The 16,409-nt window shown below is 49.1% G+C and overlaps 1 protein-coding gene across 5 annotated transcripts in view; it reads left to right on the top strand.

The window, feature by feature from the left end:
* Positions 1-16,409, top strand: part of Hth (Meis homeobox homothorax) — a 466,430-nt gene that overhangs the window by 27,485 nt on the left and 422,536 nt on the right. For all 5 annotated transcript variants that reach the window (XM_076810875.1, XM_076810873.1, XM_076810874.1 and 2 more), the window contains exon 4: positions 2,488-2,538. In XM_076810875.1, the coding sequence (XP_076666990.1) occupies positions 2,488-2,538 (51 nt within the window). The remainder of the gene's footprint in view (positions 1-2,487; positions 2,539-16,409) is intronic.

Here is a 16,409-nt window from a genome sequence, read left to right as displayed (position 1 = left end):
AGCATTCTCTAAATATTATCGCACAATATTTTTATCTCGGCCTGGGGATAAGTTATACGACTAGGCGGGCCGCGGAATCCCGAAACGGCGTTTCGCCCCGCGTATCGATATTTATTTTCCTCCGGGAGCTGTACCTCGCGGCGAGGCCGCCTCCCTCCGCCGTGAACTTAAAATATTAGCTGGATATCTCGTTTATAATTTCGCGGCATGATCGGAATTCCCGCGCGACTGCCCCCGGAAGAGGCCCGGGGGCGTGCCGCGGAGCAGATGTATTTTCGGTTTCATTCACGCCGCGCCGCGCCAGAAATATGGACGGCTCTCCTCGAATATTTAACGGCGTGGAACAGTGTCTCGTTAATGGCACGCTCGTATTGCTTTATGCATATGCATGGGCTCGATTAGCTGTCACTCCCGGTGCCCCCGTCCTGTCCGCCTAATCGGCACGATACAACCGTTCGAACCGTTCGCAGATAGAGGAGCTAGAAGCTTTCACCTGGGCAACGTTTCTCGTCTTGCCGAGGGAAACTATTGCGGCCCCCAAACCGGTAGGCCTGCGCCGGCAATTTTTCGCCGATCCACGGCGCGGCGGCTTTTTATCGCCCCTCTGGTGACAGCGAGAACGAGCGTCGGAGTCGCCGTTAACGGTGACAAAGGTCGAGAGACGCCGTGCCAGCCAGACGAGGTACGGCGCATGGGTTAAAAGAAGGAAAAGGAGTGACGCGCACAGGGGCTGCTTACAATTTGTAATCGATGGGTGGCTACCTGCGCGGCGCTAGGCGGCCGCTCGGGGATCGTCGAAAAAGCACGGTGACAGGACACCCTGCAAGAACTAGCTCCCCCCTACGAAGAGTTGACAGTATTTTTGTTCGCTGTACGAGACGCCTTCATTACCTATACACCCCGATGCGAGAGGAACTCCCATTCAGAATTCAGACTCATGAATACGCTCCTCTGGGCCCTGTCCTAAGAATTCTCGCTTGTGTTTCGTGAAAGGAAGAAAGAGAACTAGAGAATCAACAGTCGGAGGGTTTCTTCACTGTTTCGAAGATCGCGATCCGATTTTCTGATTTTCACTTGGTCCTTCCAACGGATTCTCTCTTTTACTCGTCAGAGGAAATAAGTTACCTGCGATCTTCCTTTTACTAGCCGAAGGTTAGTCTGCTATAGCCGCGAGTACGAGAGTCCGGGAGACTTGACCATATGGGAGAGTTGAGCCGCTGCAAATATCTGTTTTAAATTTCGCGTACCATAGCGTGCGAATTCTTCGCCGTTACTATGTCATGTAATAACATAATGACGATCGGTAGTCCGCTTTAGCTGTGAGTCAGGGGAACGTGTTTCTTCGTGTTCAGAGTGAAATACAAAGTAAAAGCTCAATTAAAGTATTTAAGATAATTATTGTAATGTCTAAAGTCTGTGGCTACTTATTATAAACTAAAGCAAATTGTGGTTTTTTCATTTGTTCCCGACTTACTAGAGTATGGTCGAATCTCATTTTTTATAAAATTTAATTTAGTGCTTACATTTATTAACTTATTGAAGTGATATAACCCTCAAATTATAGTCCGATAACAAGGCTTTACTGTGATATAAATATAAAATCGGTGCATCTCATACCCTAGATTTCATGGACCTTCAAGTAAAAGGTGGTTCAACTCTCCCGGACTCCCCCCACTGTTGCTTAAAAAGACACTTGTAAGTCCCGATGAGGGCGATGGGCAACCCCCAAGCGTCGATCGGGGAACCGATCACGAGGACCGTGGCTGGAGGAATGTTAACGATATTCGTCTAATCGGATCGACTGGGCTCGGTGTCGCGAGCGCGCAATCATGGTTCTCCCTTGAATTCCACGAGATTACGAAGCAGCACGCTTCCATCGAGCTCCGCTCCCCGTCCCTTTTCCAGCGCCCTTCTGGCCGCGTCCATTCCGTAAGAACTACCGGGGTCCAATTAAGAGAGCGATCGACGGCCAGTCTCTGGCATCGTTCTCCCCGATGCGTTTTGTTTCCATTCTGATCGCCACTACGCGGCGCCATGAAAATGCTTGAGAATCCCCTGCCATCTCTCTCTCTCTCTCTCTCTCTCCCCCTGACCTTCCTCGTTGGGCTGTTCGCGTCGACGAGAGAATTCCATCGCGTTCACCGACGCGTTTCCGTTTCTATACGTACGAATTGAACAGTGGGGGTCCAATTAAGAGGAAGCACGCGAAGGAAATCGCTTAGAGAAAGACTGGCTGGAACGGCGAACCGTGGCCAGCCACCACGGAGCAGGGGTGGGGAAGGGGCGAATAGACAGAGGGAGAGAGGCAAAAGTGGGAAGCAGACCGAGCGAGTAATGGGTAGATACGTACACGTGAAAGAGGGAAGGAGACAGTGTGGTGTGTGTACGCCAGGCATTCGAGATACGATCGTCCCCTATAGTTTTAATACCGCAATTACCACCGAGTCTAATTATCAAAGCTCTTACCTGTGTGCTCGTGTGTTACAGATCAGACAAGAGAAACCCTACTACATCGCGGATCCGGAGGTGGACTCGCTGGTGAGTATTTCCTTATTTGCCCGCTGTCCTCGCGATAGAAAATCGTCCCGCCTATTTCCAGCCATCGTTCACCATTAACGTTCCCTCCCTCGCTTTGCGCCTAATCGTTCAATTTTATCTGGCGATCGCGCCAGGATACGTCGGAGCGCGCCGCGCCGGGTGGCCAGCGCGCATTCGTTTCGAAGGATGACGATGGAAAAGTTGCCTGGCTCAGTTGCCCCCGGACGGGAAGCATTTAATTGTCGACGGTAATTACGGGAAGCGAGGACGTGCCCCGCGGAAAATCAAACCAGACGAGGCGTTGAAGCTTCCGTCGACGGGGAAACCGCGTTTCCTTCAAGCCGTTTGATGTATTACGTTCCGTTGCCAGGGCTTCTCTCAGACAGACTCCGGTGTCTTGTTAGCCGAGCAGGGGTAAACAGTCAGATATTCATCTTTTTTTCCACTCTCCCGCTACGTAGGGTAAACTCGGGTAAGTCCGTGATAGTTTTAGAACTAGTAGTCTATTAATTGCTAATATTTAGATATTCTGAAAGTGAGTCTAGGATATAATGATAGGTCAGACATCGGAGAAACAAATAATAGGTTAACAGAAATTTACTAAGTATATTTAATTGAAAATGTACAAAATTAAGTTGTCATGACATACTCTGGTTACTCTGTGATAGCTTTGGTTACTCCGTGATATGGCCATCAGCTACTTTTTTTTATATTATTTTACATTTTAAATTATTTTACATTATTTCATATTATTTCATATTATTTCATACTATTTCATACAATTTCATACTATTTCATACTATTTCATACTATTTCATACTATTTCATACTATTTCATACTATTTCATACTATTTCATACTATTTCATACTATTTCATACTATTTCATACTATTTCATACTATTTCATATTATTTCATATTATTTCATATTATTTCATATTATTTCATATTATTTCATATTATGTTATTTCATATTAAGTTTCATATTAAGTCTGAGACGTAAGGAAACATTGTTTCTGGTAATGACCATCAAAATTTCTCAAACAGCGCAATCAGAAACGCAGTCTCAGGCACACGAAAAATAAGAATTTAGTCACTTTTCATAAGCATAAATAACACTGATGCCTTATTGTATGATAAGTTGAAGAGTAAGACTTGTTAAAGTATCACTTACCTGCAGTTCGAACTTTCCATTTATCTTCCAAAGCACATATAATACATAAACAAGCGATCATCCACAACTAGCACGAAAAATTTCACGAATAATGCGCTGCTGGAACAAAATGCTCTCTCACTCTATCACGCTAACTTAAATTGACTAATTATTTTACCACAGCATAAACTAGAAGATCAATGCTGTCTGTTAGTGTTTGTTCCATCTAAATTCAGTCAGACAATTTAGAGTTACAGATAAATGAAAAAATATCACGCAGTAACCTGTACCACGAACTTACCCGAGCTTACCCTACACTTGTTGCGAGACGCTCAATCGTTTAACATTCAATTGGGAAAAGTCTCGTCCGGCTTGATGGCTATTCCGATTTCGTCTCGATCCGGTAAGTCGGTCGGCGATTCGAACGGCCGCGGTAATTAGGGGAAAGAAACGGCCAGGGGACTCCTCGCCTTTGTTTCCTCGCGGCCGCTCGGCAGCCACTCGAATGGCAGGGCTTCGGAACGCCGCGCCGGAGGAAGAAATATTTCAAACGACTCTTCGCGTTCACCGATCGAGATAACGGATAGTGGGGCTTTTTAAATAACTCGGGTGTATTCCTCTCGGCCAGACGAGGATGCCGCGGACCGTCGATCCGCTCTCACAATCAGCCCAGCCCGGCGTCGACCTGCCATTATGCACGGTTCTTCTTGGGAGCTGTTCTCGCGGGGCTCGCAGAACGCATCGCTCTTTTCCCGTTTCCCATCTAGATTTCTGCAAAATAATTCAGATAATCACAACAATTACACCGGAGGCTGTCGACGCTTGTACCCGCGTAAAAATCACTCACCAAACCTTCCTCGAGGAACTTTCCTTCCAGCTGCAAGCGGCGCAGCCAGCGCGGTGATTCAGTAAGCAGATATTATTCCTGATTTTCCTCGGAAGCTCGGCAGTGCCCCGGGTTTCCGCGAATTCGCGCGATCGTAATTCAAAATTGGATACACCCAGCGTGTGTTAATGGCGAACCGGTGTACGGGTCCAGCTCTTTTTCGTTTTTCGCGTGGGCGTGCGGCTGAAGGGGCGCTGCGAGGGGGGGGAAGGAGGAACGAACGACGGGGGATGCATTTCGTTGACGTTGCTCGCATCGTTGCCCTCAATTTTTCAAAATGTCACGCCCGTTATCTGAGCTGTCATGACGGCAGCATCGGTCCGCGCGCGCAGCAAACATGTCCACGCAAGGTGTACCGGCTCCGCTTCGCATCTCGCGCCGCTGTTGTCACAACTGTCGGTCTGTCTCGATCTGCTGAAACGAAACGAACGAAAAAAAAAAAAAACATGCGGGGGAAAAAAAAAAGAGGGATCGAAGAAAGAGAAAAAAATACAGCGAAAAATAATGTAGAGGGAGAGGAATGGAAAAGCGACGGCGAAAACGCGAGCGGAATATTACGCGATTACGTGCAGCGGCGTGTTCCAGAGGCGCGTTATCGGGCCAGCCGGCTGAACGAGAATTATGCATCCACGCCATAAACATGAGAAATGTGGCCACCAATATTCGGCGGAGGCCGCGTTTCATCTGAATTTTAAAGGGACCTCCTCTCGCCTCCCGGGCAGCGTGTTTTCTACGCCACGCTGTGCTTCGATTCTCTCGAATTCCGAGCACAATCCCCGGGTGAAAGTCCACGTTTCTGTGCGAGAATCACAGAAATCGAGTCGCTTCCATAGCCGAATGCTTTCTAGAGCTGCCGCCGCGTCGTCGTACGTATTCCCGGAACGAACTCGCTGCCGGCGTAGTTTCCACGGAATATCGGACGGTTTACAACGGCGATGCGCCGGACGAAATTGAAATTCCGCGCGGACCCCGCAGGTGCCGCGGGGAACGAAAATTTCAACCGGCCAGAAGGAAAGTCGGATCCCTCGTTACCACGCGGATACGAGATTAATGGCGGCCCATCGGAATTCGCTGCACCGCGTTTGCGAGCATAAATGCGTCATTATCGAAGGTTACTTTGCTGCTTCTGTCGAGGTGGACGGCTCACGTGGGCATCTGAAATAAAACGATCCGGCTGCAAATGAGTTATTACGGCCGGCCATCATTGATCCAGTTACGGCCGCTATTATTGCACCTGTTGCTACGAAAGCGATAATTCAAAACGTTCCGTGCAAGGAGCACCGTGTTTCGCGTCTAAATGCCAGCGCGGTTACGCGGGGCAGCCTGGGCGGTCATTAGCCAACGATTATTTTTCCCGGGGGAAACGAGAGCTCGTTGGATCCGCGCTTGAAGACTGCGCAGCGTTGTTATCAATCTGCGTTCATCATTTTTCCAATCGCATGCCCGCGATATCAATAGGACACGTCTCGCCTCCGATCGTCCCTTAAAAGATATTCCCCCGAGGTCGAACAAGAACCTGGCGCGTCGAATCGCGCCGGAAAGTTTACGAACCTGAGCGAAGGAAGCTGAGAGAGAGAGAGAGGGGGCAGAAACCATTTGTTGGGGGATCGAAAATCGCAATCGCGGCGTCGTTCTATACGCCAGAAGCCCGGCGCGGCTTCATTACGTCCGTGGCAAATCGCAATCTACGAGCAATGAGCTTCTATCGTAAAGAACAGGCACGTAACGCGCTCGTGGTTTTTGCCCCCATCCCGCTCTGCCTCGCGTATTCTTTCACCCATCCCCCGAGGGCCCTCTTCCTTTCGCCGACGGTCTTTCTTCTCGCGCGTTTCTATCCCGCGGCCAGATGCTCCTGCACACGGTCGAGTCGATCCGCCCAAGCTTTTTGCCAATAATTTCGCGAAATGGAAAAGTCGAGATTGCCGGGGCATCCCGGGGACTCGTGGAGAGGCTCGTCGAGGCTGCGGAGGCTAGGGTGCAGCCTTTTTCTTGGGTAGGAGCGGAGCGTCACGCTCGATCGAGCTGGAAAGGGACTCCGAGTGCGAGGAAATTCGGGGCAGCTGTGGTTTCCTGAAAAGGGCGGGAAAAGTGCCGGAGAAGGAGTGTGTAGTTACAAAAGGAGCTGTTGCGTCCTCGAGGGTTCCCTGGTTTCGAAGTCTTTAGCTCGCCGAGGGTCGAGGGATTTGCGGTTCAATCGATCGAGAAGTAACTTCGCAACGATTTCGGGCGCGGATTAATTGATTCCGCTTGAATGATCGTTATCGTTTTATTCTTGGAACACTCGCACACTGGCAGTAACGCGTTCGACATTAGGGCTGGGACTGTTCGAATAATTTAATTATTCGAATATTTTACAAGTATTCGAATGCTATGAATAAACTCCGAATATTTGAGTATTCGAATGCTACGAATATACTTCGAATATTTCAGTATTCGAATGCTACGAATAAACTTCGAATATTCGAGTATTCGAATGCTACGAATAAACTTCGAATATTCGAGTATTCGAATGCTACGAATAAACTTCGAATACTGATGTATTCGAATAGTTTGGTGTGAAGTGGGTCAAAATTAGCTTACAAGATTTCACCCTGACAAATGAACCTAAAGAACTTGATTTATAATTCACACCATTCTATTCGAATACATCAGTGTTCGAATACTTAAATATTCGAATAGTATTCGAATACTTGGATATTCGAATAGTATTCGAATACTTGAATATTCGAATAGTATGGGAATGCTTGGATTTTTGAATAGTATTCGAATGCTTGGATATTGCAATTATATTCGCCAAATAATTGAGCAACTGAAGTATTCGAATATTCGAATACCGAAAAATTCGACAAATAGTCCCAGCCCTATTCGACATACGCGTGTCGAGCAGTCTTCCGCTGGTACCTGTAACCTTCGCCAAGAACGCGCAGAACGGGGTCGTAGTTGTTCCACGCCGGAAAAGGTAGGTACAATGGAGGACGCGGTGAAACGTGTGGCGAGCCTCTCCTTCTCTGAATTCACCGAAGGTCAAGGGTTTCCTCCGGGTTAAAAGCAAGAATCCTCGTTCGCCCCCGGCGAATCTTTTCGTGTAAGGAGAGAAAGCCCCCTATTCTCCGCTGGAATCCGTGTTTTCCGTTGGTATGCGGATCTTATCCGAGACGCTCCGACGGAACGAAAATATCCTGACCTCGAAAACTAAGAAAAGCCTCTCCCGCGCTCCAAGATTCCACTTTCCGGCGCACTTCCAAAGTATTATTTCAGCACTCATCTTGCCATTCTAGCTTTCAATGGAAGTTAATAGTACCGTCGCGACACTGTTCTATTTCCAATCCACGATGCTTCCCACAAAGTTCCTCCCCCCGACCCAGAGGACGCTGAATCAAGCCAGTGAGTTTCCCGCCCTTTTCGCATGGGAAGCGCATCCATGGAAGTGATGTCACGGTAGCAGCACGTGGGCGTACAAAACGGTGCGCGTTCCCGGTTCTTCCACGGCGTCGTAAACGAAACGAGGGAAGGAAAGATGGCCACGGACCGCGGCGGGAGAGTGGAGAGCAAGCACGCGAGGGTTTACGGGGCCCCGGCGAGGCGCGCTCGAGGACCTCCGATGGTAGATCAGCCCTGGCACACGCGCTTTAACAATATTCCTGCCCATTAGCATAAGCGAGAAATGAGCCAATGAGATGCTAATTGCCGCCCTTGCGTTTCGAGGATAATTATTAGCACGAGAGGGCACTTGGCTGTCCGGACGTTGGCCACAGCTCGACGACGTTCTCAGGCTCGCGCAAAAACGTTTCCCGCGACACGATGCTGTCAGGGTTACTGTGGAACGCTCATTACTCGAAATAACAGAGGGCAGACACGTATCCAGAAAAAGAGGGTATGAAATTTCTCGAGGCAGATACGGGGGGCGTATTGGGTGCTCGGAGGCTCCTTGCTCGTCGAGAGAAGCGCACCAAGGGACCGTTTCGCGTCACAGATTTCAGGTGGCGGTTACGATAGAACCATCACCAGGATTCCGTACACTGGTCAGAACACTTCATTGCTTCCCGCCCGTTCAATTTTCCAATCGCGCGCCCTGTACGTGCGCCTCAACCGCCAATCATCGATCCCGCCCGTAAACAATTATTCTCTCCGGCGCAGGTTGATCTCCAATCAAAGTAACGAGCGCTCCTCTCTCTGCCAACCATCGCGTAACCACTGTTCTGTCGCTTGGCTCGTTACAACAGTTACTCGGCCCATCAGAGATCCACGGGGCACCCAGGCGATCGAGCACGTGAATCGCGCGACTTGCGAAATCGATTCGGCTCGAGCAGCCCGGGGAAATGAAAGCCAAGCGACGTGCCGCGGGACGCTAGAGAGCCGTGCCGTGATAGAGCCGATCGCGTTTTCGGTGTACGAGTTGCAGCCTGAAATTGCAACAAAATTGCAACAGAATGGGAATAATCGGCGGATAATTGGCCGTGAAGAAGGGCCGGGGGCCCGGGGATCACGTGTGAGAACGCGATCACGTATAATCGCGTGCCGAATACACGGGGAGGACAACGCGCGTACGCGAAGAGAAAAAGAGACGGGGCGGTTTCGTTGCTGGTGATCCTTGCGGCATAGCTTCGGGTATCCTTGGCTTCCAGGGTACCGTTACCACCCGTGCGCCCTTCTTGTGCGCCGGCCCCCGAGAGCAGGATGCGTTTTGTGGCTCTTATTGGGGCTCGGCTCGGCGCAAGGTTGCGACGCCGTGCGGAGCCGAGTTTATTCATGGAAATGGAGCAGATACGAAACAAAACGAGAGGGTATAGCTTTACTCACCAGTGAAAAAGAGGCTTCTAATGTTTCCTGGCCTGCCTGACCTTTCCCTCTCGGCTCCTCCTCCACTCTCTTTCACTCGGCCATTCTTGCTGTGCACCACGGGACGAATTAATTGAGCTGTTCCACTAATCCCGCTGCGCTCTGCTTAGGGCTGCTCGATGTTCGGCGATGCAGACTGGGGATGGTCGACGATTTCTCTTTCGCGGTTCTTTAGACTTTTAGAAGGTCTACAGTGGAAAATTTGTATCTGTTATTTATTTTTTTTCGAGAACAACGTGCCTCTAAATTCTTTGAACCTTTGTCGCAGACCACCCTCCGCGCACGGGGCGAGTCACGTTTAGACCTCGGGGTATCTACGTTGTTTTTTGGCGATAAGGGAAAAGTGTTTGAGGAAGCAAGCGATAAAAAACACTTTCATCCTCAAGGTCGCTGTTTTCCAGGCATCGAGGCCACTCGGGTCTCGGTAGATATTCTCGATTTTACCATTCGGACTCGCTTCACTTTTTCCATCGTTGAATCTGTGTTTATAGGTGCTCGAAAGGGTATCCGCGGATACCTACTCTATTTATGCTCTGTTATCTACCCGCAATGAAGTGTGTTCCGTCACTCCACCGAAGAGCGGAAGTTTCGCGTGCAATTTTCATCGGTCTCCCGAATGAAAACTCGATTAATATTCAATCGCAGCAGCATGTAACTAATTGATAAACCGTGTGGCTGTTATCTGGCGCATGAATAAAAGATCCGCGCCGGAAATCATCGATTCCCGTTCAACCAGTCGCGGAATAATTCCAGGATATATTTAAGGCGTTATGATCCAAAATCGATCGGCCACATTTCCGTGGCATTCCGTTCCCTTTCCTCGCGGAATCAGCTCCGCATTCTCAGACACCGTACCAACATCCACTCGTATTTAATCCCCGGGCAACTTTGCTGATCGAATCAGGATACACTGCTCCATGGAAAAGCTTTATGAGCGCCCCCTCTGAAATAGTTTTAACGTCGTTCGAAGCTTCTCCAATAGCTAATCTCGTCGAGATCTTCACGCCGACGCTTTCCGACGAAACCCTACTCCCTGGACCGCCTGGCTCCTTTTCGGTTGGGTTCGCGGGTTAGAAGGAAAAAGCTGCAGGCTCGTAGGAGACGTTCGTCGCGGAGACTCTTCGACAAGTCGAGAGGAAAAGAAACGCCTCTGTGGCTATGCTGGTAGCAGGGAGAAGCATGTGTAAAGAATAACGTAACAGAGGAACTGGCGAACGTTGCCACGCCGGTGGTCCATTATATTATACCGGCCTTCTTGGCGACGAGAACCCGGGGTTACTCGCAACTTTCTGACGCAAGATGCCTTCATCTGAATTGCCAAGCCGCTCGAACGACTCCTATACCCCTGATTACCCCCCGAGTCAATTCCACCGGGCTAGAAAAACGCAAGACGAATGAAAGTGTCTACCTATCGTGATTCTGCAGTTAGATTTCAGCTCTGTTCCCGTAGATCAGCCACCGACAGTGTCTTTATCCGGGACTTGCCAGAACTTGGCGATATCGCGCGTTGTTTACCTTGCCGCGGACGACGTTGAAAAATGGATTCGCCTGCCTGTCGTCGTGAAAAATACACGCTCGCCTGACCGCCCGGCCTTAGGCGCATGCAAATGCGCCCGCGCCGGAACGAGAAAGAATTCCAACGCACGTGACTTTTAACGAAGCGAATCCGCGAGATCCCTCGCGCCGCGTACAATAATTCCCGGGCGAAGCGGGAGGGTTTTGGCGGCAGTAGGGGGCGTCGCGTCTCGCTTTGCGCGCCGCGCTCCTAAAAGCGACGCGATCGGAGGAAAAAAGAGGAGGAAAAATCGGGGCGGCCCGCTCGAGCGGGTTCATCGTCTCTTCGGGCTTGTCGCTTGGCCCTCGTTAGGCCTGTTAATGCGGCCAAAAGTATTTCGAAAAACGCAGGTGCACGGGCGGCGCGGGCTCGTTATACGCGCGTCCGCGCTCGTTTATCGTAAATCAAGCGCCGATTAACGTAATTGCCGGCTTGGACGAGCAAACACGGGGACCACCGTATCGCCACGGTCTAATCTGTACGACTGGGAAATTGAAAATTTGCGGTATCCGGGCGAAAGTCCGTTGGTGGAACGAAAGCTGATCTTTTGAGGGTTGGGGAAATATCATCCCTGAAGATGTAGCGCAAGCTCCTGTTTTATGTAACACACCTCCATTCTCGAAAAATCAGTCTGCAAAAAAAGGACCCGGGATAGAAGAATAGCTGAGTTAGAGAATCAAGATCGAGGCCCGCCATTTCTGAAATTTTCTCTTTGAAGAAGTCTCTCCTTTGCCTCATCAGCCTTTCTCTTCCTTCCTCCACGGACCACCCAGGGATAGTCTCGCGATAACTTCTTTCCTCCCTCTCCCCTAAACCCCCTCCCCTACCCCTTGATTTTCTCCTTTTTTCCCGGGTCTCCTCCGCTTTCTTCTGTCCGTTTCTCGTTCGGAGAGGCACGGTGGCACAAGACCTTTCCACCCGTGTCCTCTCGCCCGTAGATCTCTCCACGTGTTTCCATACACGCGCGTGGTGCCTGCATATACGCACAGCTCACGGTGGCGTTCTTCTTTCCACGCGGCCACGGTTAGGTTGGGTCAGGTTACGGCTAGACCTCTCTGCTTCGGCAGTGACGTTGCGTCGACTCGTCGGGACTATAAATCTCCGGCTATTAAGACGGCAGTCCACCGTTTTGATGGCCCGTGCCAGGACGCGCTATCATCTTAATACATCGCCATGTGCGTGACTGTCCTGGAGCTGTTGCGTGAAAGCTTCGTCCTAGGAAAGCTTCCTCTAATCGAACCTTCGGTGTCCTGCTTGGTAGTCGACCACTGACGAATTCGTCGCGGATCTCTTCAACTACCGCAAGGGTATTGTGAGTAGCTCTCGCTGGGGGTAGTAAAGTTTCACTTTAACCCGGCAGTGGCAAGTTGAGGAAAAGGTGGTGTTATGTCACCCTGCTGGTAATTCGGCCCCCTCGCGATTTTCATATTATTGACAAAAATATCTAGCTGCTATAGCGTTATCCGCTGCACTTATTAAGTAGCTATGTACACAGAGAAAAACATATGACACTAGGTGGAGCATAGTTCTCGCTAATAATAAGCATAAATAACATAATCTGTAAAACGAAAGTTTTTCCTCGTCCCCGAGAAGTATTTCCTGTAGGTTACGAAAGTTGAAGTGTTGTGTGTCGAGATATATTTGACGAATGGTACTTAGAATGGATATTTATAAGCAAGGTCATTTAATCTTTGATATTTTCGAACATGAACTTAAAGTTTCCAAAAATATGCGTGTTGATGTATTGGCTCCCCGTAATGAGCCCCGAAACTCATCCTCGGATTGTTCAGACATCGAAATTCCTCATGAAGCTTCTGATAATACCGATGCAATATGCATGTTTCATGGCGGACGTTACGCCACGGATTAACGTGGCGAAATATGAATTAAATTCATCATACGCGAATTATGGGCACATAGCGACTGCACATCGTGCGTCATAAAATATTCATTATTCATTTATTTTTTTATCTCTGATGTTGTCAAAAAATTATTTTTTATAATTTTTGTTATGGGGCCATATTACCCTCACTCTTGTAAGTGCGCCGAAAAAGACATACTTTCATAATATTAAATTCGATTAAATTGTTTTTCTTTTGCTTGCACCTTTTATCACACACACACACACCTTTGTCGGGGTGCTGTACGAAATTAATAATAACACTGTGCTCTTAGATAAAATACTATATATGCGTTTATATCGTTAGTAGCTCGCTGTCGCTCGCCGTTGCTAGCTCGCTTCGAACTTCGCAAATTCCAACGGCTCTCCTACGGACGAGGAGAGGTCACGCTTCACGACCGTTTGTTGTGGTCTTTCCACGCAACTGCTATAGCGCGTTTCGCTCGTCACAACCTTATTAGTTTACCTATATTTTAAGCAAAAATTTAAAGCAGTTTAAATTATGAATCAGAATTTAGGAAGATATATAAAACTGAGGGGGCCATATTACCAACCCTTCCTGTACCTATCCACCTGGGGTGTTCATGGACCAGTAAAAAGTAACATTAGTAATTCACCACGATATATAAAAATCTGTGTTTACGACTCTTTATTAACACTCGAAGAATATAGATGTAAACGAACATTAACAGTACTCCATAGTATACGACAAAGATATAAAGAAACAACTGAATTTTTAAAAATTTTATTTTATTTATACTGAACACAAACATGTATCTGGAAGCTAGACTACTTGTCAACCCCATTGCTAAAGAAACAACCGACAGCGATAAGATTTTCTACGTTTGGGGGGGTGTAGTAGACCCCCACGTGTGCACTGCCGGTTAAGATGAGGGATTCCACCGTCATTTGCCATCGGAGTTTGCACACTTCGTTCTTGTATACAACAAGACGTTTCCCTGGGAATCGCCCCCGAAGAGCGCAGCTCGTGTTTAGCGGGAAACACGTTCGGTAGCATCGATATTTCAAGAGGGTTAGGTCTGGTGCCGCAGCCAGGCTGGTCGAGCGTGGAATCGGTGAGGAACGGCGTGTTTGTCGATGGCAAGTATCTCGCAGCTTAACAATATTTAAATATTGTCACCTCGAGTGTCCCGGCGCAGCGAACGTGCCGGAGAGTCGTAGATAAACCGTGCCGTGCTTGCACAGCGCTCTCGGCTACCGTGTACCCGCGGCTTCTTCAACCTTTTTCTCCTGTGCACACAGAGGAAAACGATGTTCGGTCGTCCCCCGTCGAAAGTGCCATCGTTCCATCCTCGAAGCAGCCGTTTCTGCGCCTCCCCGCTCTCCCCTGCTTCCATCGTATCCGTCTTCCTCCATGAACCACCCCTAAAACATGGGTTTCCGTGTTCCCCGAGTATCCTACAATTCGTTGTATCGTTCTTCACCTATCTTCCGCTCTGAATCTACCCTTTCAAGCGGTAACCTTATTACATCTGTCCACTTCCCTCGCGCAGAGCCAAACCCTAGTGTTTCGAAATATATTCCTTGGGAAGGTAGATTCCACAGGAGCAGTGCACAGGATTCAGCAGATTGCGGGGAGAAATTAAGAATCTTTATCGTATCCAGCTGTCCCCTGACACTTAACAGAAGGAAAGCGCGCGCGTTAAGAAAAAGGCCCCGATAAGGGGCCCCGAGCAAATGGCCAATGAATAAGTCACACGCGATCGTGACAGTGGCCCGAGATCGGTGGCTGGAAATTAATTACCACGGAGGATGGAGCGATCGCGAAGGACGACGCCGGTGGCGAGGCGTCGACGCGGCGTTTTCGACGCGAAGCACCGCCGATAATGAAGCGGTCGAGCGGCTGCGATTCGCGGGGCGGTCGGGTAGTCCGTTAGGGGAGCAGACGTGCTCGTAACGGTCGACGAAGGAGGGAAGAGGAGCAATCGGCAGGAGGACGCCTGGGCTCGTAAATCACTGGACATCGATAAGAGTCGTCGCGGCGTCCGCGCGATGTCCCTCGTTAATAATTGATACAATTAACGAGCATTCATTAGAGCCGGCCGCTCCGTGCGCGAGTCTATAGATGAACGAAAGGAGGGTGCATGGCGAGGTGTGCCGCACACGCGATTCGCTTCTGTTTCGGGTCACGTTTTCTTGCTTCGCACTTTCCCCACTGGCATTTAACCCACCGCGCTTCTATCAGGAGTTGATCAAATGAAGCGCAATGAGGGGTAGTCACTTCCGAAGCGCAATATGTGCAACGATTCTAGAGTAAAAAGAGTGAGCGGAGCTAGTTGAACTTGGTGGTGACAGACAGTGTTTCGTCTAAGGGGATTCTTATTTGTTTACAATATCCTCGCGACGGATCGCGGGCGAGCAGTGCTCCGCGATAAAACGTTCCTTGCTCATCTAGCCGCGTCTGTTGTTCCCGCCAGGCGATAACAAAGAGCGGCTTCGAAGACCGCGCCGGGATCGGGGAATTCTACGCTTGGATCGCGATTCAATTAGCGCCAGTCGATGGCTCGTGGATCGGTTACAATTATTAAATCATCGGGGCCTCGTTTCGCTGCTGCCCGCGCTCGACAGGAGGCGGCCGCCGTAATTCATTTCGCTTCTTTCGCCTTCGCGCGCCGGTTATCCATATTTCTATTTAGTATCACATCGGTTCGCGCCGCGTCACCCGGAGATTTACGACGTCGTAGATCCTCGGTCGGCTGGAAATTCTGCTGAATATCGGCGTCGAGGAGCTCTCCCGCTTCTTTTCCGTCTTTCGCTCTCCGCTGCTCAGAATCTTGCGCGTCTATCTTCCTCGTCCCCGGGGTAGATGGCTCGTCGAGAGGTGCAAGATCAGATGGCTTATCGAATTAATTCATTAATCCCTCTCAATAACGCAGCACACGCGGCGCCATGAATCACACGTTGCATCCAGAAGTATGCAGGCGTGATTTTACAAGTTCTTTCAGCTCCATTCGGCCGTTTTTGCTTCTCTCCTCGCTCGTCCACTTCTCAGCTCTTCTTTTTCTCCGTCCCTTCCGAACGAGAACTGATCGATACCGTGTATCTCGTCTGCACTTGTGCAATCTTCGATCGAGAAGTCATCGTACGCGCACAGCTAGCTATCTGCCGGGAGCGAGGCGCGCATTGCCAGGCGGTGCGCTTCGAGCCATATTCCTGGACGGTTCGAGGGAACCAGGGAAATGTCAAGAGTGGTGACTATTTTTGCTGGTCGCTCGTGGAACCACCGAGGCATTGGGTAGAAGGTAATCCCCATAAAAAACTTAAAAAAAAGTAAAAAAATTACGTCAGGTACAAGAAATCAATTAAATCACAAAAAAGAAGGTAATAATAATTACAAAATAAAAAGAAATATGTGAAATCAAAATGAGCTGCAAGTACATAAAGGTACTTTCAGTCAAATACTAATTATTTAAAAACGCAAAATAATGAAAGTGTATTCATATTGTCAGAGTTTTAAATTGACAAATTATCTGACCGGCTAGAGGGAAGGTATGGGTATTGATGATCTGAGAATACC

The sequence above is a fragment of the Andrena cerasifolii genome, chromosome 4, assembly GCF_050908995.1.
Source record: "Andrena cerasifolii isolate SP2316 chromosome 4, iyAndCera1_principal, whole genome shotgun sequence".
Classification (NCBI taxonomy): domain Eukaryota; kingdom Metazoa; phylum Arthropoda; class Insecta; order Hymenoptera; family Andrenidae; genus Andrena; species Andrena cerasifolii.
This window is presented reverse-complemented; position numbering and strand designations above follow the sequence as displayed.